A 27,743-nucleotide genomic window follows, 5' to 3' on the forward strand; every position below is an offset into this window, starting at 1 on the left:
TTTTCTAATCAGTTATGTACATTAGGGCCTTAGGAAATTAGGGAATAAATTTCTTTAAAATGTAAACGGTTCAGTAGATTGAACTGCTCTATGGACCACAGGCTTATTCATAAGAGATGCACTGACATAATAAACTAACAGAACATAACTGAAACGGTATGATCCTTGTGTAGGCCTAGTTGCCTTAATGTGAACATTTAACTTGCCTTAGGGACAGTAACTATACCAGAACCACGTCACACCTGAGCTAAACAGACGCATTGCATCAGTGATTTAGCTGGGTGAAGGAGGAAATCTCCCACAAAAACACAGCAAAGATAAGAATGGAGTATAAATAGCATAACGTTAATGTGTGCAGTCTGTGCACTATGTCTGAACCAATTTCATTCAGTGGACTTCAACTGCACGGTCTAACACAAGGCACTTTCTTTTTATTGTGTAGCAGTGTCATCTAGCGGTCAATGTGAGAACAACCAGTAAGGCCACCACCAGTTGACGTCTGATCGATCGCACGTAGCCTACACTGTAAAAAACAAACAAACAAACAAACAAACTTTATGTATTAGATAACTTGTAGAAGATATTTTTAAGAATATATGTAGACTAACCAAACAGTTGATGGACCCCACTGGTAACACATCAAAATATCTTCCTTTGTGTTCAACAGAAGACATTCTGTACAGGTTTGGAACAACTTGAGGGTGAGGGGTAGACTGGGTACAGTTGAGGTACAGTTGAGACACCTTAAATAACTTGCGTGCGCAGCAAGCACAACTTGTGATTTTTGCTGTGCACATGCGTATTAGTGTCCTCTTTGATCGTGGGAAATTTGAACAACGGACGCATCTCCGATCCGAAGATATCGGCAAAAGTTTTTTTTCTAAGATAAGACACTTCACCATGCACACTCCACAATTAATAGCTTATTATCCTTATGTGACTGTTAAACGTAACTGGTGTCATCACAAACGTTATTCTGTGCCCTAAAAACTGGCATATTTCATGGTATTGTGTCATGCAAGATCATTGCAAAATCTAGAGAAATGTGCGAGGTGGCCAGCGGGGTATGGTTGAGACACACGTGTCTCAACTGTACCCGCGATAGATTTCTATTAAGAAACACTGTTTAGTGTTATGATAACAGGTTTAACGTCGTAATTAGCCAGCATAGGACGCAAATGAAAATAAAATTTGATATTTGTGATATTTAAACTGTGTATTATTAATAAATATATTGTTCCTGTTTTATATATTTTAACCAGTGCTAATTTAAATAAAATGAATGAATTTAAATGGATGAATAAATAAACATGTTGGCCAATTGTTTTTTTTTCTTTATTTGTCTTTATTTATTATATTTGCAATGAACATTTAGTTACCTTTACATCATTAAAAATGGGTGTCTAAACTGTACCATACTGTCTCCACTGTACCACATATGGGCACAGTTGAGAAAAAGTTAAGACAAAAAGCACCTTATTTTTATGAGATAATTGTGGAAAATATATACTACTTATGGGTATTATTGATTGACATTATCGTAGTCTACAAGCTAATGAAATGTCATGTGGCATGTCATGTAGAAATTCACTTCTTTGCAGTATCTATTTTTGTGTGAAAAATCAAAACGCAAAAAAGTGTCTCAACTGTACTCAGTCTACCCATAAATTATGACATAAATTTCATTTTTGGGTGAACTACCATTTCAATTGAGCATAAGAGACAATTTCATTTAATTAAACATGAAAATCAAACTATCTACGTCCTAATATGTTTATCAAAGTGTAATATTTTGAGTAAGCTAGTGAACTCCTTGTCACAGAATATTTTAGGTAGTTTTGAGATCACGGACAAGCATAAACATATTTTGTTTTTTATTGGCCAGTGGAATGTTTGCCGGAGAAGTTACTAAAAAAACATTCTTGGCCAGAGCAGCTGTCGGGAATCGGCGCCTGAGAGCCGCTTTCCTGCAATGCTGCACATCCCGACAATCTGTAATGTCCGTAAAATTAACATCGCCTTCTAAAAAGAGTGCGTTTATAGTCCCTTTACTGTAGTAGCCTATGTAATGTTGTAATCCACATTCATATGTGATGTTAGTGAGGAGATATAACAAATCCTACTATGGCTAAGGAATGGGTCGCTGCTCATTAATAATAATAACGTCGAGCTAAAGTTGCTTGGTAACCTTCCTGGATCGTCCAGTCACGTGAAGCTATTATTCATAAGCCAGCCTTCACCGGAAAGAACCGCCTTGTTTTCTGAGAAGAAACTGGTCCCGAACTATTATTTTGTTATTTTGAACAATAAAGAGCAATTTCCATTTTAGGATTTCTAATTTCAAAAAGGAAAAACAAGATTCAAGTTTTTGTGTTTAACTGAACATTCACTTTGCCAGCTAATTTCCGCCCACTTACTAAGGTTCACTTTTAAGCCAATCATTACCCCTACCGGACTAGCGTCACGTTATGTATTTAATATTCATAAGTAAAGCCTTTACCATAGTAGGACTGGTAAACTCGTCGGATTCGTTGAGAGAAGGAGCGATGATGTCATATGTGAAAACTTAACCCACTCCCCCTAGTGAGAGGCGCTGATTTGCCTTTCACATAATTTTCTGCAGAAGTTTTGTGAAGTGACCGAGACACCGCGCGACCTCAAGTTAAGAAAAAACTGTCATACAGCCTCCGAGGACTAACTTTTCCGCATCTGGAACGTGGATATTGTACGTTCAATAACGGGACAGGCTTATAAATCGAGCCCATCATCCTGGACGGGCTGAAAAGTTTCAAGCGAGCGAAATGAACCGGAGCTTTAGTAATAAATCGCAATCTTTGCGTAGCTTGAACATGAACGCCGTGGAAGTGAAAAGCAAGGTGAGTTGTATGAAATGCATGCTGGAAAACTATTTTACGAGAATAGTTTCGTTGCATAGTTACACGATGTTGTATATTTTTAGATGGGAAAAATGGGGATGGCTAACTTTGGTTAGCCCATGTCAAATCATATTATACCATATGAAGTAGTAGCCTATAGTCTTTGTATAGTATTCATTTACTTACGTCAATTTAAAATAAAGTTTCCCTCTGCTTTTGAGAATTGCGTTTTGTTTCATCAGCGTTTTTCTGCTTAACTTTTAGTCTGCTCCTGTAAAATGAGTTGCAACACAACCGTTTTGGCGCTTGAACTGTCATATTAATGTATAGTGTTTATGATTTTCATGACTTTAGATATCCAAAATTATATAAAACCTTCAAATTATCAAGCACAAATCCTGTTTCAGTCGTACTAATCTGTAGTCTGGCTGCAGCATGTGGCTTTCAGATGGGAACTTTCAGCTCTTTTGCATTCTCTCTGAAGTTGTGTGTGTGTGTTTGTAATCTTCACATCAGGACAGGTTAAATACTGTCCTCATTTCCAGCTGTCCGAAAATAGTATTCTAACAAAACAAGGACACATTTACACATTTGACAAGAGCAAACACGAGAGCTGATTCATTGGGATGGGCTCTTTTATTTGTGTCAGTTGGACAAAGTGAAACGTTTTAGTTTCTTCTCACTTACAGCACATACTGTAGCCTACTTAAAGCCACCATTAACATTGATAATTCAATAAACTCATGAGGGACATGGGATTAAAGGGATAGGTCACGCAAAAAGGAAAATTCTGTCATCATTTAGGCTAATCACCCTCAAGTTGTTCCAAACCTGTATGGTTTTTTTTTTATTTGGCTGAAAACAAAAGAAGATATTTTTTGAAGAATGTTGGTAACCAGATAGTTGACTGCATTCGTTGACTTCCATAGTAGGAAATACATATTATGAAATTCAATGAGTGCCGTCAACTGTCTTGTTACAACATTCTTCAAAATACATTATTTTATGTTCAACAGAATAAAGAAACGCATACAGGATTTGGAACAACATGAGGGTGAGCAAATGATGACAGAATTTTCATTTTTTTGGGTGAACCTGTCCATTTATTATGTCTGTCTCTGTCTGTCTGTCTGTGTGTGTGTGTTTTCTGTCTATCATTCTATTGTAATAGTTCCCTTGAAGAATAGCATGATTTTCATTTATATCATGATGATAGATTTATCATCACTCAAAGTGGAGCCATAAAGGCCTTTCATATACAGTAATTGTTATATTTGCCTGGGGAAATATCTGACAAAGCTTCAACCAAGCCTTCACAGAAATAATTCTATATCTGTCACCGCTTGTACTAATGGTGGTGTGGACTATACATCTGTTGCAGCCAAGCTGATGGAGACGGTATCTATCAAGGCGCTGTCAATGATTCATTACATGTCTCTGCTTTCCCAGTTGAGATCTCTGTCACTTTATTCACTCTATATTCAAAAATAAATGAGAGTGGCTGAAAAAACTCAGTTGTCTGTTGAACTAGACTTTGGCTAGACAAACTTTTATAATGTGGTTATGGATGTGATGGTCCTAATTGTTGGAATGTGTGGGCGACGTGCCCAGATCCAGACTCCGTTGCCATTGTCTGATTATTATTCGCCTCTATTATTCAGTCGTGCTCTAATTCATAACAGGGGTTGAAATCCCTGCTACTGTTGTCAATGAAAGGAGCCACTGTTTGGGGTCTGTAAAGACAAGAGGGCCCCATTGCATTTTTCTTTTCTTGGAAGATTACCTATAAATGTTGGAATGGTGTCTGTGGATCAACCCGCTTTCCCATTGAAACCTGGAAGAACCAATACTCGCCTCCCAAACAAAAGTAGTGGATGGATTTGTGAAACTTAAACCTGTGAGGCAAGAATGTTTATGGAATTGTTAATGTTATCTAAGATCTTCCTGCTATGATGTTTGGAACACTGTTTATCAACCACATCTGTATCAACATCACAAAGGATATGTTACTCCACAGTGATGCAACGTTGTGATGTCACTAATCTCTCGGTATCACACGTAGTGTTCTTTATGATGTCATTACCCAGTTCTGGTACATCACAATCAAGGAAGGGTGGTTCAGAGAGGAACTCTGATGGTGATAAGAGTGCGTGAGGGGGTTTCTGAAGTGAACCATGAGCCAATGTTCTTTTGTGAGGAGCTGTTTTTTTTCCCTCCCACCACTTTATATCTAACGTGTCTAGGGCTTTGTACATCTTCCAGAAACACTCCTCCAACTGCTCTTTCATTTCCTTTTTCCACTGACCAAGCTGGATCTCAATTGGAAGTGTACTCTTTGGAACGCTAAACGGACATTTGATAAGATTGGGTTTTGGGTACTGTTGAGTGTCACACAAATATTTAACACAAAGAGCTGTGTATCTGGCTGTAGTGCCGTGTTTTGACTTGCCTGAACCTGTCAGTGTTTGAGGACTGATAAAGTGTTTTCACCGTTCTCATATTACTCAGGATTTCGATGTTGGAAATTGTGTATGTTATGCTCTGTGTAGGCCTGTATACTCAATTATCTGAGGTCATGTTATTGTTTTTAGGCTTGAGTTTGCACATGGATAACAAAAAATTTAACATAGATTCAGATTTACACTGTGTCCTAACCAGATGCGATAAGATTCCAGTGACAAGCAATTTGTACACACCAAACGTGTCGAGGGGACATGACGTGTGAAAATCAATCAGATAACACAAAATCCGGAAGAGCACGTGGCTCATTTGCAATGGAATTAATAAGTACATAATCAAATTACTAAAAATTAAACCATTTTAACATTATCAAAAAAGGCATGCTCTATGATTTTCTAACTTAAAGTCATTCCAAAACCAGAATTCCCTGCTGTTTGTCACATATCATTCTTGTAGCTGGTTAGAACAAAAAATCATGTAATCAAAAACTAACTTAATCATGTGCCGCAGTATGGTGAAGAACTGAATCACAATTTATGCTACAATTTATTATATTTAAGCAGGGGAAATATCAAGAAAAATCTAATTGGTACTTTATTGGGTTTTTATGATACCACAATGTAGTGTTTGATTTGTATTAATAAAATTTCATCTTGATACCACGGCAAAAATAAATATGTTATTAAATGAAGGCGTGGTTTCACAGACAGGGTTTAGATTAAGCCAGGATCAGACCTTAGTTCAATTAGGACATTTAAATAGCTAGCATTTGTAAATGTGCCTTAGAAAAAAAACATTAATGGTATGCATCTTGAGGAAAAAAACAATGGCACTGATATATGCTATTTTAAGATATGTCAATGCAAGTTGCTTTCAGTTAAAACCGCTCAAACAATAATTTTAGTCTGGAACTAGACTTAAGTCTTGTCTGTGGAACTGGGGATAAATTTTTTTTTTTTACCTTTTAATGAATTATTTCTCAATCAAATAAATATTATGCTAGTTTTTCATATTGTTATTCAAGTAAACTGTAAGAAACAAAGAAATAATGTTGTCCTTGGCCTACAACCCTCCCATATAACTCCCAATAGCAGTAAGAAGTGGCCAAGCCATTAGTGTTAGCAAAATAAAACATTGTCCGAATGTTTCTGGCTCCTAGTGGGGTTATCTATGTTTAAATAACCTAACCTGATCATTTTACTCTGACTTTAACAATTTGAGCAGCGTATTCAATAACGCTAAATTACAACTGTTTGCTGAAGAAACCGTGACTAACGTTATTAGTGACTCTCAGAGAAAAAACAACAACACAAGGATGTCACCATTTAATGTCATTTTAAAACAATTTGTTCTTCACATTAGAAACAGAAAGACTGGAATGAAACATGTCCTTTATTTATTTAGTCAGTGCAGCAGCAGCTCTGATGTCTTGCTGATATATGGGTTAAATTCTCAAACTTACTGTTGGCGGCGGTGGGATGGATGTTTTTGTCTACAATTGGGCACATTGTCACATGCAGTCAACTTGATCACACACCTGCCACCCCAGAGACCCTCTGAGTGTATTTCTGCTGCTTCACATTTATATTTCATGTGCTAATGACAGGCTGCCACCAGTTAATGTAGGACTCTGGTTCTAGGGGCATAATTACATAGAGCAGCACAGTCCAGGAGTGAATGCTGGGATTCTGCAGACTCAAACGCTGCTGTGGAAGACAAAGTGAGGCCTGTGTTTTTCAGGCTGGATGGGACGACCCACGCATTGAATCAAGACTCGCATCTGCGTGTCAGTCACGTGATTCGAGACATAAACTCAGCTTGAACCCTTTAGTGAAGGGGACAGGCAGTTGCCTCTTCCGAATGTGTAGGCGAAGATATACTTAACGGCCATAGCCTAGTGTTTAGAGCTAGTAACCAAAGGTTTGTAGGGTTAATTCCCACACAACAAGTGATGCTTGAACATATTTGATCTTGGTCATGGCACTTCAAACCAGGTTGACTGACTTTAAATGCTGCCATTATGTGATGGTGTTGTTTAAAAGTTTGTGTGGAGATAAAGAGATCTGTTAGACCACATCCCAGTCAGTGCTATTTTATTATTATTGATATTCCTTTATAGTTTATATTAATATTTTAGATTTTTATTTTTTATTTAAAAAAAATTCTAGTAAATATATCTTCTTGTTTTATTTATGCAGTTTTTATTTGTTTAAAAAAATCAACTTTTAGTTGTAATTTTAATTTCATTTTTAGTTTTTAGAAAATTTCAACATTTCTAATTTTTATTTAGTTTAAGATTTTCCATCTAATGGCCTATTTGTTTTATTTTAGCTTTATTTCAATAAATACAATTTTTCTTAATAATTTTAGTTAATAACAACAACAGTGATCCCAATTTGCATACTATCTGTCCTATAGTGTTGGATTATTACTTTCTAAATCATAGTACATGAATTGTTTGTTAATGGCATAGCTACACACTTAAAAAAACATTGCCGAGGAAAAGTAATGACGTGTCCTGTCATTGTGTGCATGGACCTGAGTGTGTGTTCTGAGAAGATTGGTTGGGTTTGTTCACCTGTGCAGGGGTGATATCCGCTAGTGTGTGTTGTTGTGGAAGTTCGCTCTGCTTACTCATCATCCAGCATTGTGCTTCACTCTATTGTGTCTTAGGTCCCTGTTTGACTCCATTTCCTCATTACAAACAGCAGAGCTGCAAAGACAGCCAAGAGGCCTGGCCAAAACACTCTTTATCTCTCAGTGTCAGTGTTTTGTGATTTCTGTCATGTCTGAAGGTGAAATAGATTAATTGAAGGCCAGTATCATATATAAGTCTCTTCAGTTTTAGTTAGGTGGTGTCGAAACAGACATAAGATGACATGTATTAGGTCTACCTTTAGTTTGGTAACTGGATAAAATGAGGTTGGTGTCACTGTGATTTTAACCTTGATAATTTCAACTGTGGTTCTCAAGGTGCTGGAGAATGTGGAAATTGTAAACCTTTGTTTTAAATCTTTCTTTGGCTGGAAGGTGGGCTGTTTTCATTGAAGCACACGCACACATACGTGTAGACAGTTACACGCACACAGAGATCACACAGCATACTTACAGAAATATTCAGGACTCAGGAGCTTTTGTCGTCAACACTGCCCTGTGACTTATATTAATAACATAGCTTTGCTACTGAAAAGATGCCTTATCTCAGCAACGAGGTGGAAGCATCTCTTTTTTTTTAAAGTAATTAAACTCACAGCTTCACTATTAGTAGAGAAATACAATTTACACACGCACAATCTGTCCCTCACTCTTAATTCATTCAAATACATAAATGCAATATTACTGCAATGCTTTGTCTCTTTGTCTGATTTAAAGTGGGAAGAAAGCTAAATCTAATGAACTTTAACTTGTCAATTCTAGCAAATAACCAATAATGATACTCCATATACGCAGAGTATGCATTCTGCTTAAGACACCAACTAACAAGGAGGACGTAAGCAGAGCAGATTGCATAAAATTTCGGAATAAGATCGTATGAATAATTACGAATTGGCAACCAATTCGCCAAAGCATATACTATGAGAGTGCGTTCGGTCGATCGATACAGACTTTTTTCACATGTTTTTATGCTGGCTACAAATGCACACTTTAGAGAATCTAACAGCAGGATTTGCAAACGTTTGCGAGGCGCATGTTATAAAATAATACGATATTCAAAGACTTTTGAATTATATAAATGCATATTTGCTGGTTGCCGAGTGAGAAAGTATTATAGCTTTTTTTTTCTCCTTTCTATTACTAATACAAATGCAAATGCATTAATACATTTTCATATATCGCTTACTTTCTTCTTTACTGTTTACTTTTATGTTGTAAGACCGTACACTGATGAAGAACAGCACTGTCAAAATAAAAGTCCTAGTGCTGTCAAAATAAATGTCTGCCTTGTATTGGCTTATCAATAAGTATGTAACTTATTGATTATTCGAAAATGCCAAACATTGGCCAGTGTATCGGCCAGCCAGTAATCCGTATCCCCTAATCACAAACGACTGGAAAGATCCGTCAAAAGCCTTATAAATATCAGAGTAGTGATGTTTTTTGACAGCATGCTGACTTCTGCGTTTTTTTTGCAGTATGGAGCAGAGTTCCGCAGGTTTTCAGTGGATCGACTAAAACCCGGCAAATTTGAGGAATTCTACAAACTCATCATGACAATCCACCGGATTGCAAACATGGAGGTGATGATCGGATACGCCGATGTTCACGGAGACCTCCTCCCCATCAATAACGATGAGAACTTCTGCAAGGCCGTGTCCACCGCACACCCCCTGCTGCGACTCTTTATCCAGAGACAAGGTACGAGCTCTCTCACTTCCCACCTACATCCCTTTATTCAAGGTGGATTTTCCTGCTTCATTTGAAGCATTGTCTGGTGACTCGTCTTGCCTGAAGATCTAGTTGACTAATCAGTCTTAAGGAAGCCTTGCATACTTCTATTTGTTTCAAGTTCTTCTGACCCCAATTGGAAATCGGTCAGTTAGGGGTTAAAAATCTTGCAGAATGCAGAGTATGAATTAAGTAAATACTAAGTAATACAGAGTGTTTCAGCCCACAATTTCTGTGGTCCTGTGGTCAGGCGAAAATACTGGAAAATAGGTTCATGTAATCTGTGATTGTATGCTGTGTTTTTTTTAAGCACACAGAGACACAGTCCCAAACGTGGCCCTGTGTGCAGTTATGTTGTCACCAGCACACATGTGTGTGTGATAGAACCGCTGTGGTCTGGAGATAACTTTCTACAGGAAAGGATGCTGGTTTTGATGGCAGGGAAGAGAGTGACAGTTCTTTCCTGTGGAGAGACTCCGACTCTTCCTCTAAATCCCAATGCACCCTTAAAAACAAATCAACATCTTGTTGCTGAAGTGTTACAACGTGTGTTAGATACTTTGGCCAGTCCTTTTAACATCAGATAATTTGTGTCCAATTGTAGTAACTGCTTTCCAAAATGGTTGGTACTAGTGATAGGGCCGATATATTTGGACATTTTGAGATTATTGGTATTGCAAACATGTAGCATGTAGTTTAACAAAAAAATTTGTTAAATAAAATTAGTATTAGTTTGTCTTTTTGTCAATTGCAAAATCTGTCCAAACTTGTGAATAATGCATGGTTTCTGTGTTTAAAGTCAACATTATTTGCCATTTGCAACCCCACAATTTGACACATTTCCGAGTGAAGCCGGATATTCAACAAGAAAAAATTTAGGACATGTCTTTATCAACTGGGCATTGATTGATTGGTGAAAAGTGGGTGGTTCATATTAAAATAGAGCTAAATTTGTTTTGTTAAAACAATTTTGCTATTTGCTAACATTAGTTGAGTGATGTCATTCACTAAAAAAGTTGTAGCTGGACTTCTTTTAAGTCGCTATCACAAAATGTAGATATTGATTGTCAGTGATACATGCATTACCTTTCAAATGTTTGGGGTCAGTAAGTTTATTTATTTATTTTATTTATTAGAGTTGAATACTTCTATTGAGCAAGGATGTATTAAATTGAAAGCGAAAATAAATGCTTTTCTTAAAGAAAAAAACAAAACAAAAAACAGTTGTCACAAAAATATTAAGCAGTAAAACTGTTTTCAGCATTGACAATAATGAGAAATGTTTCTTGAGCACCAAATCAGCATATTAGAATATTTTTTCTGAAGATCAAGTGACAATCAAAGACGACTGGAGTAGTGGCTGCTGAAAATTCAGCTTTGCATTACAATAATGAATTACATTTTTATACTTAACTAGAAAAGCACTATTGTAATAATATTCATCAAATAAATGCAGGCTTGGTAATGGACGACTTTCAGAAACATTACATAATCTTACTGACCCTAAACTTTTACATAGTAGTGTGTTTTTGTTTTTTTTGGTGAACTGGTCTTTGCTGTTCATTTGAGGGTTCAGATCGCTCTGTTCCCAAAGAAACTGCAGCCTATAGAAATCAGGTCACAGTCTACTGGTATGGCGGGCATTTCACACAGACAAAAGAGCCACGTGAAAAGAGACAAAAAAGAGAGAGAGGCAGCTCAGCAAGCTGGGCTGTGCTCATCTTTCCACATCCACAGATAGGACGCTTCTCTTACCGTGCTTTAAAGGCATGAACGCTGCTCTGCAATTATTTGCATACTTCCCATCTCAGCAGTTACACAACCGTAGTCCAGTAATGCCTTCAAGGAAGACACAATGCATACCCTCACTCCAAGAACAAGCTGTTTTTAGTCTTTGACATCTTTTGCTAAAGCAGGCATTCTGGTTCCTCACACTTAGTGTGTTGATTTTTTTTATAGTGATCAGATTTACAATTTTCACCTGGCAGCAAAAACAAAACAAAAACAACAAAAGTAGAAAAATGTCACAGACTTGCATTGAAGTTTCTATGTTGTATTATATTTTGTTATTATTATTAACTGCAGAATTCTGTTTTTGACACCTTATACAAAATTAGATCTCTGCTTTTAAGGTGGTTATAAGCATTGGAGGATTTACATTTAGCTTTTCTAGCTTTGGTAAAAAATCTAAAATGTGGTCAAACCGTTCATGCATGTTAAGCTTTACTCTCTCTTCCAGTCGTGGATTACGTAAGTCGTGTTTTCTTGCGCCAGCACAAGCTTTTAAGTGGTCAGCAGGATTTGTACTATTATGCTAATTAGTTTCTTTGCTCGTAGCTGTGAGTGCCATTCAGCGCTCATAGTGACCATTGTGAATGTTGAACAATGAGGTGCTTTCTCACGATTTGGCTCTCTCTTAACCTGAGCGTGAGTAAGCCCGTAACAGGCAACGCTCGCTGGGCGGTACCGGAGAGTCCAAGCATTCCCGTCAATCATGAGTTCCTGACATAGACATGACTGTGTGTGAGTCAGTGTGAATGAGAGATCATTCCAAAAGCAGAGATACTCCTCTTCAGGAGCCAGAAAAGCCACATTGGTTATGACCACAGATGGATAGGACTGCAGTTTATACATGCAAGCGCTTTCCATAAAAAAAAAAATCAAGGACATTTAGAGTCTGGTTTATTCTTGACGCATTCCACAGCAGTGCTTGTGCCCCAAAATATATTGGAAATCTGACCTCCACATCCACTTTTCGAATGTTTGTCGGTATCATTTATAACAATTAAATGCAAACTGCTTAATTTTCATGCAGCATTTGGGGGCTTATTGTAATAAATATACATAGACATCAGGGATGAGTATTAACCCTTTCACACGTACGTTTAAAATATTCTAACTGACCCCCCAGCGTGAGTTTTTCAAGGCAACCATTATTTAGAACTTGTCACTTTAATGTTTCCATGGTAATGCGTCATTGCTTGTCACGTGACACAGCACAACCACAACACAGCGCTGAATGAATGATGATCTGCTTTTATGTAATTTTTCCTTTTTTATTAAAAATATACACAAACGTATTAGCATGAAACACTGATATTCCGATTGCCAAATATGTGCTAGTGGATGTGTTTTGTTGTTTAAACACCTTTATAACTATCGCGTTAGTTGAGCTGTATGCGCAATGGGCGGCGCCATGTTAGTTTGTTTCACAGTTCAGAGAATCGGATCTGTTGGATTTACAACACGTCAATTCCTCCACTTCTCACGAAATACATGAAAGTAAGTGGCCGGTGAACTGGGAGAAGAATAGGGTAAAATGTAAAGCTACTTACACAATGTGTATCTGATATGAATAAAAGTGTCGTCTTATTATAACTTAATGGAAAGGATTATTATTGCCGCTTCCATAGACATCAGTGTGTATTTTACAAATTCAAAATCATTGTTTTGCTAGTACTTATGTGTTTTTAAGTGTCTGAAACCTAAAATAAACATTTTGTGGTTGAAAACACTCAATAGTTGTGATATAATATGACAGCACTGAGTGCGTCTGTCTCTGGCTCAGTGCCAGTCAACGCGCGAAAGCACGTTTGAATTTAGCAGTTGATCACGTGATGCACTGACCGTTCTAATCACACCGGTGTGATCGTACGCTCCAGGGAACAGCCAAGAGTAATCACAGCGGTGTGATCGTACGTGCGAATGGGTTAAGTTTAAAGGGATAGTTCACCCAAAAAAATAAAAAATTCTGTCATTTACTCACCCTCATGTCATTCCAAACCTATAAGACTTGCGTTAATCTTCGAAACACAAATTAAGATATTGTTAATGACTTGGGTTAAACCACTCGATTCATGTCTTTATGAACTTTTTGAAGCATCAAAGTGTTTGTGTAATGGACTTTAAGTGGAGGGAAAGAAACCTCTCAGGTTTCATTAAAAATATCATAATTTGTGTTTCCGAAGATGAATGAAAGTCTTATGGGTTTTGGAATGACTTGAGGGTAAATGACAGAATTAACATTTTTGGGTGAACTAACCCATTGATTTTACTTCCAGTTTCTTCGGACACTTCTGGTTATTTAATGGTTCCGTTAATGATTCTTTTAGTTTTTTGGGAAAATATTTTTTGGGGAAAATAAATGTATTGCCAGATGATGAGAATTCCATTAATATGTTTAAATCAGTTATCTCAAAAGGTATTAAAATTGTTTTAGAGATAACAAACACATTCCAATAATTGATTTTGATTGAAAAATACTAAACATAAATGGTAGTATCGTTTATTAACTTGCTTAAGATACTCCTTACAGAATGTTTCTTTAATTACATTTTGTCATATAAACAACAGACAACAGTCTCACAAACCTTCAGAACAACATAATCCTGTTAGTTTTAAGCTGTATAATCAGCTAACTGTTTAATTTCACAAAAAAATGGTAATTAAGAGTAGGAATGCACGAAAATAAAAATCTGTCTGATTCAATGTTAAAAAGCAACTAGTGACCGATACCGATATTTGTCACTTGCTCACTTATTTGAACTTTTGTCATTTAAAATAGATTTCTGTTTTAATCAAGTCATCAGTTATCAAATTCAAAAACACATGCATTAAGGTATATACTAGCTAGTTTATTGCTGCATCATCAAATAATTTTTACTGAACATGGATTAAATCCATTTAACATTCAACAGGCCTATTTGGAATCAAACGTTACTGGTTGTGCAAGGCATGTTGCAGTGTAAAACATTTAAAAATGGAACCGTTCTTAACTATTTTCTCTCATATCGCAAAATAAAGTTTTATGGGTCGCTTGAAGTGCCTACAAGGTTCTACTACAGCAACAGTCTTAACACACATGGACAAACAGTTTCTTTAAATGCCCCCTGGTGCCAACAAAGCTCTAAAAACTCACAAAAAACGTTGTATTTCTCTTTTCTTTTTCTTCCTTTCTTTTTCCGCTCCTTTTAACTCTATCAGAGAGGTCACCAGTGGAGACTTCCTTCATTTAAATGCACTATAAAGATGAGAAAAAAACAGCCCAGGCAGTCTGGGTTAATTTCCTTTTCTTGAGTTCAGCTAGACATGGACTTGATCTCATGTAGCAGACACTGAGTCAGACCCAGAAGCAGATCTCACCCCTGCAGAGACAGACACTGGGGACTTCCACACCAGAGTATTGTGGGAAAGACCCACCTGATGTGCACCTGTCCTGGCCTGTGGTTGGCCAGATGCACAGAAACGCCCCCTAGATCTCTGGGTAATGACTAAGCTAGGGTCAGAGGAAATTAATGTAACGGATTCTTGCACATATTCAATGATGGGGAGGAACTAACTAAAAGTAGCAATGCTACTTATTTAACATTTTTCAGTGGTGTTACAGTAGTTTGGCTGTTTTCAAAATGACTTTAGATTAAAAGTCCCCCCATCACATTATATTGTGTACACAGCCGTCCAATCAAGCTGATCAAAGGATCATGTGACATTGAAGACTGTTGTAGTGGCTGCTGAAAAGGCCTTAACATCTAAAATCTTACTGACCCCAAACAGTAAGGTGGTTATGACTCCGTACAATTAATGAGTGTAAATATAAGTTCATTTTTTATGTTTCTTAGTTACTTGAAGTGCGTCTAACTACTTTTTTTCTCTCTATCTCTTTTCTCTCCTTGGAAGTATCTAAGATTAGAGGATTCTTTTGAATTTGCATGTATAGTAATTACTGACGGGAAATTAACAAGATTCATAGGTCTGGGAACATGACCCAGAAGTTTTGTTTTCCTTATGTAATTCGCTCCATCATGTCTTTGTTTGTGACAATAATAAACTGAAGAAAAATCTGCTGTCCTGTTTTGAAGCTTCAGACTGTTCATCTTTGTCATGCAGCATCTGTTGCCTAAAAATTAACATTCATAAGTGTTTTTTTTTCTCCCTTACTGTGAAAGTTTAGAGGATAAAAACACAGACATGTGTTCTTAGTTTTTTTTTCAAGCCCAAATTAGAAATGAAGTTGATTGAGAACACGTCCTGTTCTGTCGGAAGTCTTCAGCGTGTTAGAGGGGTGGCTACAACTTTATGGTCGATGTAAAATAAGGTTATGCATTATAATTTACTCTTGTTCTTTACTTGTTCTTTACTTGTCGTTTGGCAGTATTAAATTTGTGGCCTTTGTTTCTGCTGGTCAATCAATAACCATAACTGACCAATCATGTAAAAAGATCTTGTTAAAAGAAAGTTAAAGGTTAAACAAGTTAAGTTTTGTGTCATGAATACTACTGACAGTCATTTTAACTTCAGTCCCTGAGGTTTTTAAAAACAAACAAAATGTATGTTGTTGAACTGTCTAAATCTGTTCTGGGCGGATGAGCTTCTGGTTGTGGGTCACAGACGTTATTCCTGTGGGTGGATGTTTCTCTATGTAAACAAATTCTTCCTGGTTTTTTTGTGTATGTTGTTACTATTAATGCTCAAATGTCATTCCATAGCCCCTTTCACACAGAGATTCACACAGAGTAAAGACACGTGACATCAATGTAACATGCAGTGTCTCAGCAGCGTCTATAGTTTGCTTATGAGCTGCGATTTCTCTCTCGAGAAACCACGCTTGTGCATTTTTTTCTCTGATTCGACTATAAACGCATTACGTACCTTTTCACTAGCCTGCTTTCACTTCACTTCAGCGTCATCATTACAACACGGCATTGGTTACGGTCTTTGTTCACACATGAGCGTTCCGGGACTGATCCCGGCAATGTTACTAGGTCCCCAACCCGGGATCAATCCCGGCATCAATCCCAGGTCGTGTTTGCGTTCACACAGAGTGTTCTGGCAATTTCCCGGGATCAACGCGCTGTGTGAAAGGGGCTAATGTCTTTACATCACTAATATATTGTATTAAAACCATCGTAATTTGATAATACTGGTCAGTTTGCTAACGGTTTATTTAAAACTTGCTGCTGTATCAAATTGTCCATTCAACTTAAATGAAAATGATTCAATTGTACAGCACTGTAATTCTGCAAATTGGAGTATTAGAAAGTGCAGTGTCTTCGAACTCACTAGTGATCAAGCATAAAGGATTTTTATGTCAAATAATTTACATTTTTTCCCAAATTCCATGTTTTTTGCATGTAACAGAGGTTTACAATTGAAATTAAATTATGGATGAAAATTTGTGATATTGTGTGATAAGCTATTCCTTAAAATGGTTATTGTTTAACTATTATTATTATTATTATTACTTTGAGCAGTAAATTCTAAACAATAGTAATATATTTCTGTCTGAATTTCATGAAATGCTTGTGACGTAATTCAGTGAAGTTCATGTGTTCATGTCCTCATATGGTGAGACTGCAGATGCTGAAAACACCACACAATCATGCATGCTTGATTATGAGTAGTAGACAAAACTGCACCATTTATTCACACAGAGACATACAGACTTCATATTTAATTAAAAGTCTAGTCAAATACTAGTTCATATCACCATTTGATCTTGATTTATTAATCCAAATTTTGCGACATTTTGCATTATACAGTAAATTCTATTTTTATGGTTGGTTTCTGCAATTTCCACATTGTGGAAACCATACTGTGATAGATGTAAAAGTCGTATAAGTCTGTATGAGTGAGGTTGTTCAAGTTCACAATGACCTACTGTAGATACATCAAGGCTGAGACTAAATACAGGACACAGAAGAATATCAACAAACAAAAGGTTTCCTATCTGTGGCTGGTTGCTGCTGTTTTTGGAGACACATAGGCTATACTAAACTGATAAACCCCTCTTTCAGACAACATATAAAAGTTTAGATTTATGTAAATGTAGATAGTGATGTAGGAAATGTGGACAGAGGTCTTTTAAACAAGGTTTGTGTCCCACATATGTGTTTTGTCTGTTTCACTAATGCCAACACTATCACTTGAGCAAACTGACCTCGGGTTAGAAACCACTTAACTTCTACATTTGGCTTCTAAATTTGGCAACTTTTTCCTGTTTTTTTTTTCTGCACAAAGCACCAATTGTAAATCTGTTATTCGAAATATAGACTATAGTTTGACATTTGCATTCTGTTAATAGCATCAAGTCACTTTCTGACTCGTAAAAATCTAAAACAATGAGCTATTGTGGCATTCTTTCATGCTTCAAAAATGAACGGCATTTTGACAGCATGGCATTCGGCCGTGCTTGTTAAAAGGGGTAAATGTCTTTCCTTGCATGCACTTGTAAATGTGCCTTTTAATCTATACTGGAATGATCTTCAAAGTCTGCCTGCTAAAACTGCAGGAAATTGCTTTTCAAGGCATTCTCTGGGATTGCTAGTTTTGAGCACTTTTAATAGCTAATTTTAGAAGAGTAGCACTCTTAGTTTCTTCCAAAGAGGAAGACAGAAGGGGGAAAGTCTGAAAACAGTCCATGAGGGATGTCTTAGACCAGGGGTTCTCAAAGTTTTCATAGGTGAGGGCCAATTTAGTAACCCAACATTGAACTGAGGGCCACCAAAGGGGCGGGGGAGAAAAAGAAAAAAAACTGAAAAGTAAATCCAATTTGAAATAATTTTAATGACCAGATTGCATCTCTACAGTTTACATTTTATTGCAATAAACACATTTTTTATTCATAACTGAGGCAAAACCTGGTGAGTTTTTTTTTTAACAGAAACTTTTAAAATAGAAGCTTACCAAACAAGTCATCATCATTCATATCTATCATTGCCTGTCAGTCGCGTTTCCATTATTGCGGATTTTCGCAAATGTTTTGCGCTATTATTATCTATCTTTTTTAACCCGTAACTGAAAAATGAAAATTAACGGTTGTTGTCTTTTTAAAACGCAAAGTTGAACACCAACATTTTAATTTGAACTGGCAACACCAACTGCTGTGGAAAAAAGTAAATATCGACAGACTTTTTCAGATTTTTGTTTAAATTACTTTTTGCCCTTTATTAAACATTTAAAATATTCACAAATTAATATGGAAAACATGTCGATTTTACTTGTTTTCTAAGGCCAAATTAGAACCTGGAATTTATATTTTTCCCGCAGTGCTGAATAGAAGAGCCATATAGGCTATAGCCTGTGTCTCTGGAACCACAGCCCACAGAAAGGTGATTTATAGGTGAGTTATAGGCAAATGATAATAAATGTGTCTGAAAAAACAGTGAGGCATTTTAATTGTTTATTAATTATTGTTTTCTAAGTGTCGGCTAAAAACATATCTCTATCTCCGCTGTTAAGCAGATGCGCTTTTAGAGAGAAATGCACCTTTCATACGGCTTACAGAATCAGAAGGTATTAGCTTCCGATTCGAATTTGTTTAAAAGTGGACATTTCAAGCTTTAGCCTACATAGGCTATATTTTGTTTCAGTTCTCGCGCTCCAGTTCACTGAGATCATGAAAGCGCGTAGGCTACTGATTGTTTTATTTTATTTTACAAAAGCACAATGTTTTCTTGTTATTATGAGTTTACACAAATAAAAGTAGTTGCGAATAATGTATTATTATTTTCTGTATGATCAGAAATGATAGAGTATTTTAAGTTGTCTCCACTGTTGAGGAAAATGCTAGTGTTCGCGCCGGCGAAAAATTTGAAAGGTAATGGAAACGCGGCTATTAATAAGCCTGTCATTAAGTCACACTGAATATTGATTACTTGGTCAACTACCCTTTTAAATTGCAATGAGATTTGTGGTGCTGTTTTCGGCCGCTAAACTCGACTAAACGGATAGATTCATTTTTTCAAAGCAATGTACAGTTTTAACAGTTTTACAGATGTTTTTCAGATGTTATCGCGGGCCGCCAGAAATGGGGCCGCACTTTGAGAACCTATGTCTTAGACCATTACGTGAATAGTACAGAGGTGTCACAATCGAACAGTGAGAAGCTGGAGAAAGCTCAGTTTCTTTTGAAAATGAGTCATGGACTATCTTAATGATTGGTTTTCATTTTGATAGTCATGGACTGTTTATGATTGGTCTTCATTTTGATGACTTCATATTGATTCTTAAAATGATTCTTCTGTTAATGTGTGAACGAAACTTCACTAAACAATACTTGTAGCACGACTACCATCCAACAATTGCATAAAGCTTTGAGTCTTGTTACCTTTGATTTGTGGCTTTCAAAGTCTGTAAACTTTATCATGACATTCATTCAATAAAACTGTTTTGGCACTCTTTAATGTAGTGAGTGGTAGCGCGGAGCGCACATGAACCAATCATCTCTTCCTCTTTACTATAGTATAGCATGAAATAAACATCAATGAACATCAGAAGGTATGTTTAAAGATACAGTACATTTTGTCAAAATGTATCAAGTCGAATGTAATCGCTCAATAATTTTACAGTTGTAAACAATGTCACGTAACTTCCATAGCCTTTTTTTTAACAACTTTAACAAGTTCATGCACTTTATTACATATAGTCATTCAATTTTACTTGACCTGTTAGTGATGTCTTCATTGTTTAATGTAAGTTTGAATAAATCTTGTCATGAATGCAAATTTTTATTAGAGCCACTGTTTAAAAATGTCAAACGAATTGGAAACATAATTATATTAGGCTTGCAGCGATAGTCTGTGTTTCCGGTGTTCAGTCGCAACACCGGTTACATCAATTGCCCACCACGGCACCACCACTGTTGTTTTAACATTTTTTTATTTTAATAAAAATAATTAGAGAACAGACACTACAAATTAAAAACCGAACATGTCTGCTCAATGCAGCGTGAGCTGAACGATAGTCGCAGCACACATCAGCAGCAGGAGTCAGATTTAATTTATCACGAGTGTGAGGAGCTTACTGACAAGACGATGGCGGGAGATTTGGTTTCAAAGTGCCAATATTTGTCAATATTTGGGATTTAAGCCCATTGCTAAAAGGGGAACCTGCAAAGGATTAGTTGTTTTTTTCTAGATGTGTTTTTCATAATGATAATAATGAACCCACCATTCAAGCAATTGCCATCCCCAAATTGGTGCCATTTCATGCATTCATAACGGTGTGTGTCCACTGGTGCGGTGCAGAGCGAGCTTTTTCAGTTAATTCCAATGGAAGCTCAACTTTCATAGGAATTAATTGAAAACGCTCGCTCTGCTCCACACCGTTATGAATGCACAACTCGGAGCTCTGTAATTTGTTTACGTTCATTATTATTGGAATGTTATGTGCTTTTAGACATGAGGTAATTTAACCCAGTCTCTCATGATGCTTTGTAGACTCTGCTGTGTGCGTTCACTGCTGCAAGCATTTTGATTTTCATTGTTTTGCACACGCATCTTGAATCTTCACTACAAAGTGTTAGTTTTAATGTCTTTTGTAAAATGCTCGTGCCCTTAAATGAGTTAGTTCTCCTGATGTTTCATTAGTGAATCACTTAAATAGCGGTGCTTTTTACTCCTCGAAGGTTCTGTAGTGTTTTCTTCTGCTTCCCCGTCTGTCTGCAGCAGCAGCCAAGCATGGGGAACCGTTTGCACATCTGGCTGGTCAAGGCAGCAGAGCCCAGTGGCTTCTGGGAAATCTGTAATGGGAGAATGCCTGGCCTTCCACACATACAGCTTACCCACAGCTGTTTGTTCTCAGTGTGCCGCCACCACGAGCAGGCCTGAAAAATCACTGAACTCGGAATTCAGGAGCAGAAATTAATCTCGCCTCGCTGTGAGATTATTACATCCATGATTGTTTTGATAAAGTGTTTATTTGTGCCAAAAAGCTGCGTTCCTTTCTGTGCTGTGACTCTTATGTAAGGACAGCAGTGGATTATGCAATTCACGTGCTGCTGGCGAGCAAAGTCGCGTTTGGTCGAGTCCTGGGACAGAGGGCCAGTCCTGCTAAGATTATTTTTGGCACTCATGGAGCAATAGCAGGACTATGTGTTGCCTCTTTCATATGGGAGAAGATAAATAATAAAATTACACTAGAGGTTGAGTTCTTCGTATTCTGGCTGAGTTTAAAGCGTTAGTCACAGTAGTGCGGCTTCACTCCTTTTGTTAGCGGTTACTCTGGATAACGTGCTGCTTTTGTCTGCACAGTGGAGACGAGCCTGAGGCGGTGCCATTAACAGCAACGATTCTCGGAAACATCATAAACGTTATTCATAGATTGCCTTTATTTATTTGTTTTTTAGAGGAGATGGCAGCTGTCAGGCCATCTTTGATACAGAAGTGTCTCTGTCTGTCTTTCCAGTATAAGTGCTGACCTCTCCAAAACAGTGGGGCATAGCAGTCATTTTAGCGGGATAGTTCACCCAAAAATTAAAATTAGCCCATGATTTACCCACCCTGAAGTCATCCTAGGTGTATATGACATTGTTCTTTCAGACGAATACAATCGGAGTTACATTAAAAAATGTTCTGGCTCTTCCAAGCTTTATAATGGAAGTCAATGGGTATATTTTTTTGGAAGTCCATCAAGCGCATCCATCCATGATAAAAGTGCTCACAACGGCTCTGGTGGGTTAATAAAGGTCTCATGAAGGGAAGTGATGCAATACTGTAAGAAAAATATCCATATTTAAAACTTTATCCACTAAAATAAGCTTCCGGCAGATGGCCGTACGCAAGTCGACTTATGCCAAAAGAGTAACACTTGACCATGTATGTGCATGACGTAGGATGTAGGGGTAGTGTAAGCTTTGATGTCTCTCGCGGTTCAAACAAACAGGGCTGGGCAACCGCGTTCTTCATATATTTATGCATACAATTTTGTTTGAATTTAAATTAAACTTTTGTCGCCACTATTAGCACCACAACACAATAACAAAAACAATGTGATTTTACAATGGAAGCAATATAATATAATGTAAAGTAAATGGGGGATTTACATTACATTGGAGGATTTAAAAACAGAAATGTGATGGCCGTCAAGTAATTAATTGATAGTGGGCATGCCCTATGGTGCGATGTAAAACCATTCACTGATGTCTTGCTCTAGAGGCAGATGTGACGTCACAGATCCCACAATATCTAAACAAGCTGTTTTTTCAAGATGTTTTAATGGTACAAAAATATCTTGTATGTCAAAAGGAAAATCTGATTTCTCAAGGTTATGACCCCTTTAAAACCTGTGTATTTTTTTCTTTCACACTAAAAGCATGATATTGAACACTTATATTGTTCCCCTCTTGTGGCTATACTTTTGAAATCGTGAGTATTTTAACATTTACAAATTGACACATTTTCTCTTCCATCTTTAGAAGTGACTTACTATAACAAAGGGTTTTTTTTGTTTGTTTTTGTTTTTTTCTGAGCCCAGATGGACCACTCATACTTGGTCAATCAAAAATGACCACAAGCAATCTTCAATCTGCATCTCCAGACTATTTCATAACATCAGGCATGAGGACTTTCCTCTGTACTAAGATATGAACAAACATTTCCACAGTTGTTCATCCAGGGTACAGTTATTGGCATAGGCGGAGGGAGAACCAGCTCTAGGATAAGTCTAGAAGCGATTGCTCCTTAAAAACACATTAAAATAGAATATCATAAAATAGTTTTATACACACATAACATGTTTTATACACACACAAAATGTGTCGCATATCAGCAGCTTGCACATCCCAGTATAAACACTCTTGTTATTAAAGTGGTTATGTTCACAAACCACTATAAATTGAACAGGCAAGCATATGCGTGATTTGGCATGGCAGACAGTTCTAATAATAAATAGCCTAATCATTGCCTTACCTAATGCACTGAAATATACATTTTCTTCAAAATCTGAATGGATTATATTTTGCCTAGAAAGCGTGCATAAAAGCTCTCGCTTCATAATTACTAGCTATCACTCATCTTAATTCATCGTGATCTCACAAAGTTCTCCTAATCGACTAAGCTGACTGTACAATGAATATCTTATTTAGCCTACATAATGTCTACGCTTTTTTTGTTACAAGTTAAATAATATTTTATTATTTGAGTGCACAACACTCGTAAAACGCGTAAAAGGTGTGATTCTACTTTAGCCGATCTTATTTTACTTTGAAATGTGCGTTTCCTGGCTGGAATGTTTGTTATTGTTTTGGTCTGTGATACTGCACGTTGCCAATTTGCTAATATTCATTGTCCATTGCACTCGTTCCTGTTGCGTGTGCTCAAACTGGCAACCTGTGTGAGCACCTTCCAGTCTGAGGAGCAGGTGGCGGGAGAAACGACGATCTTTATTTTAAATTCGACTGCAGTGCCTATTTCGACCACAGGTTGTCATTCTTACATACTTCTCCTTTAAATGTGCAGGTGCATTTTTGGCCCAAGCCCGCTTTACATTTTTGACCCGTTGCTAGGCCTTCCCCAGCCTTACACACACTCCACCTATGGTTATTGGGCTGTAACCTGACTGATTCTAGTCTCATTTTGTGGTGGTTACAATTGCTCTGTGTTCTTTTGCCAAGTGTAGCCTACACTGAAGCCACTGGATGACTGCTGTAAAAATGAAGTTGATGTTGTGTGGTCCAGCGTGTGTGGCACATTTAAAGGATGCTGTAAAAGAAGGAAAGAGGGCAGACGCTGTGTGAGCTCTTTGTGTCACACAGGTGGATTTTAACGGAAACTCTGACACATTTTCCTGGTGGAATTTCTGAACAGCGACAAGCATAGCTGACATTTCGGATTCACCTTTTGTTGTTTGTTCTTTCGGTTTCCGTTTTAAAGAATAGATTATATTCTTTCCCCTTGAATTTTTTATAAAGTCCCTTTGTTTTAGTAGGCCTTTTTTTCAGCGTTCTGTAAACCATCCAAAATTCCTGGATTCTTCCGTCTTGCGGCCTATAATGTCTCTGTTTTACCACAAACCTCCCTTCTTACAAAGAAAACTTTTCCAGCCTTAAAGGAATATTCCTGGCTCAAAACAGTTTAATCTCATTTGACACATTTGTGGCATAATGTTGATTATCACAAGAAATAATTGACTTGTTCCTCATTTTCATTAAAAAAAGCAAAAGTCTTTATTATTATTCCGAGGCACTTATAATTGATTTAAATAGGGTCAATTTTTTAAGTATTTAAAAGCAAGCTTATAATGTTATAAAGCACTTAAATTATTTTTTTCTGTTAAATTAAAACTTGTGTATTTTATCTTTGAAATTGTTCAACATTTTTGGGTTGTTTTAGGCATTATGTTGTTGTATATAATGACCGAAAAGGTTTTAAAGTGATTGTTTTCCACAATAGAATTAGCACATTATTCACATTGTGTTGCTATGGTATACAAACTGAGTATTTTTAACATTTATAAAGTCGAAATTACAACGTCATGAGTGCTGTTGATTTATTGTTAACTTGTAACATGTATTAACTTGTAACTTGTTTATTGTTAACTTGTAAATCCAGAAAATTCCTTTAAAATCAAGATGAATCTGAAGTAGCGACAGATGTGTTCTTACTATATTATCGAAAAAGAAAAAAAATAATGTGAGCTTCCTGTCGATTGTGGAGTGGTAGGTTTGATTAATTGGAGAAGTCTGGCATACATCACAAGGTCAAAAAAAAAGAGACTTATACATGGTTGAATCTTTCACAATAAAAACTAAACTAAAACATGCATTTACAAAGTAGATGGGGTGAAATTCAACGGTTTTAAACGATTGTTTTTGGCCAGTTCTTGATTCTTCAGGTCAAGGGATTCATTGCTTTAAGAAGTAATGCTTTTGAATCACCAGCCTTGCCTGTAACTGTTCACAATAAGAAACCCTTTTTGGGAAAGTTCAGCCTGCTGAGAAGAACTGACGGTGACTTCTAATTGACATTCCAGCTCACATGGTTCTTATCCAAAAGTGTTGTGTCGAGTGATGCCAAATCGAAGTGAATTCACACAGAGTCATAAAATACACATCCCCACTCACCAAATCAGAAAGTGACTCTGAAAGAATAAAACTTGTGTGTTGTCCGGTGTCTAGGTTCTCTGCCTGTTGTTGCAGGGAGGAAGGAAGTGGCGTTCACCAGGATTCTGGAGGCTATAGTTGTTTATCGCCTGGAGCAGAAGTTTGTGGCTTCTGGATTCGGCCCAGTGCCGTGCGGTTGGACTGAGATTTAAGGCCTCTGCCCTGTTCAGGGTGTGTGCACCCGAAGAGGTGCATTCTGGGTGACGGTGGTTTAGCCACTCTTCTGAAATTTACTCCCGAGGCGCCTGGCTGAGCAAGAGTAGCTGGTTTTTGCAAAGCTTATTCCTGTTCCCTGCTAATTAGGGTTGCTCTCTGGGACGAGACCAGACATGTAGAGCACATGAGCTGTTTATCCTACCACAGCGCTGCTCTTCAAGGGATCTACTCACTTTGATTCAGAGTTTTAAAGGCATGTGTGTGCTTGTTTATCTGAGATTACACTACACTATTTGAAAAGCAAATGGGTCAGTTTTGAATCATGTAGATGGAAAAAAGTACCTGGCGTTACTCTTAAACTGCGTAATCAGATCCGTCTAACAGCTCTCTGTATAAAGCGACATTTAGACGCATGACTTAAATGTTATTTAAATACTCCTTCAAAGACGCCTTTGTGCCCTTTTTTTTTAACGTTTTATCAAGTGAACAACTCCTGTATCATTAGTGTTTTTCCTCCCAACATTCAAAAACTTCTTCAACCTGATTCTTAAAATTCTCATTTGCAGACAGGCAGTCTAGACCATTTCAGACTATTTTTGGTAACAAGATGTGGTGTCTTTCGCATATTCTTTCTGACACAGTCTTCTCTTCCGTTCTCTTTTGCAAATGTTTTCTCATCTCTCAGTCAAGAAAGAAGTCTGAAATCTGCACATGATATAATACTGTTCTAGAGCAGTTCATTTTTAGATTTTTTTTGTCTTTAGATGAAAATATCCTTAGTTTAGTCAGTATTTCATCATGACATAGTCATTCATTATAATCAAATTTACTCTGACTAAAAAGGTATCTTAATAAATTCAGAGAAAATAACATTTTATGTTTATTTAAACTATCAACAGTTGATGTGAAACTATCCTTGAAAACTAACAACTAATAACATTAAGTTTACTATTCATTGTCCGTGCTTTAGTGAATTGTTACAGAAATAAAATATTCACAATGACTTAATATTCTGACAAAGATACGTTCACTTCCCTATTTGCGTGATTTTGTGCAGATATAAGTTGTATATAGTGTAATGTGTGTATACACACACACACACACACACACACACACACACACACACGTATATATTTGTCAGGGTTTCCGTTGTCCGGTAATAACCGGACATTGGCCGGGAAAAAAATTAAATGTCCGACAAAATTAAATCTCTCCGGTTAAATTGTCCGATTACAATTGCCTAATAATCCCGCCCCCTAACACAATCTGAATTTGAGAATAAGCCTGAAATGTATAAAGCAAAAATACACTGACCTTTTGCTATGTTATAAAGGAACAGGCTCTACCGTTTGAAAGTTATTAAACAACATTGCATGCTGCATTTCAAATAAAGGGCATGCCTAAAACGGCTGTAATATAGACCTAAACAACGAATGATTGAGGGAGACGTTTCAAATAGGGCCAGGCCCAGGCAGACTAGCCTTAAAAGCTTTTTTCAGAGGTGGCTTGCATGGCTAACACCACCGTCGGTGTATGAATGAGTGAGTGAATGGGTGAATGTGAGGCAACATGTAAAGCGCCTTGGTGGCCATTGGGTCTGTAAAAGCGCTATATAAATGCAGTCCATTTACCATTTACCATTTGATACGTGTTATTTTATCCAATCTGATTTTTTCTCGTCACCTGTCATTCAACTTTACGCCCTTGGGCCACTTCTGCGAGTGCGCAGGCAACTTCGACAAAACCTTGCTAGGCTGATCACTTTCTTAGAGATAATGGCAGATGTTAAACCAAATTTAACCCGTCATTGATTTACAAAAAACCCCTTTCACAAGGCATTCGCTGGAAAAAGAAAAAAAAAAGGATAAAGGATCTCAGAACGGACCAACCTGATTAACAAATCCGGCAGCAGCCAGTGACAGACTCAACTTGACTAATTAAGAGGCGATATTTGACCGGCATATCATCAACATATCCGTAAAACGAAA

At 37.1% G+C, this 27,743-nt stretch overlaps 1 protein-coding gene across 1 annotated transcript in view; it reads left to right on the plus strand.

The window, feature by feature from the left end:
• The first annotated feature begins 2,490 nt into the window (after window positions 1-2,490).
• The window catches only part of pard6gb (par-6 family cell polarity regulator gamma b), a 46,245-nt gene continuing 20,992 nt past the window's right edge, over window positions 2,491-27,743 (plus strand). The window contains exons 1-2 of the mRNA XM_077196469.1: window positions 2,491-2,876; window positions 9,470-9,692. Of these exons, the coding sequence (XP_077052584.1) occupies window positions 2,802-2,876; window positions 9,470-9,692 (298 nt within the window). The 5' untranslated portion in view covers window positions 2,491-2,801. The remainder of the gene's footprint in view (window positions 2,877-9,469; window positions 9,693-27,743) is intronic.

This window comes from Siphateles boraxobius, unplaced genomic scaffold (genome assembly GCF_051911475.1).
Source record: "Siphateles boraxobius isolate OS27281-9 unplaced genomic scaffold, OSU_SipBor_1 35, whole genome shotgun sequence".
In the NCBI taxonomy this organism is placed as follows: Eukaryota; Metazoa; Chordata; class Actinopteri; order Cypriniformes; family Leuciscidae; genus Siphateles; species Siphateles boraxobius.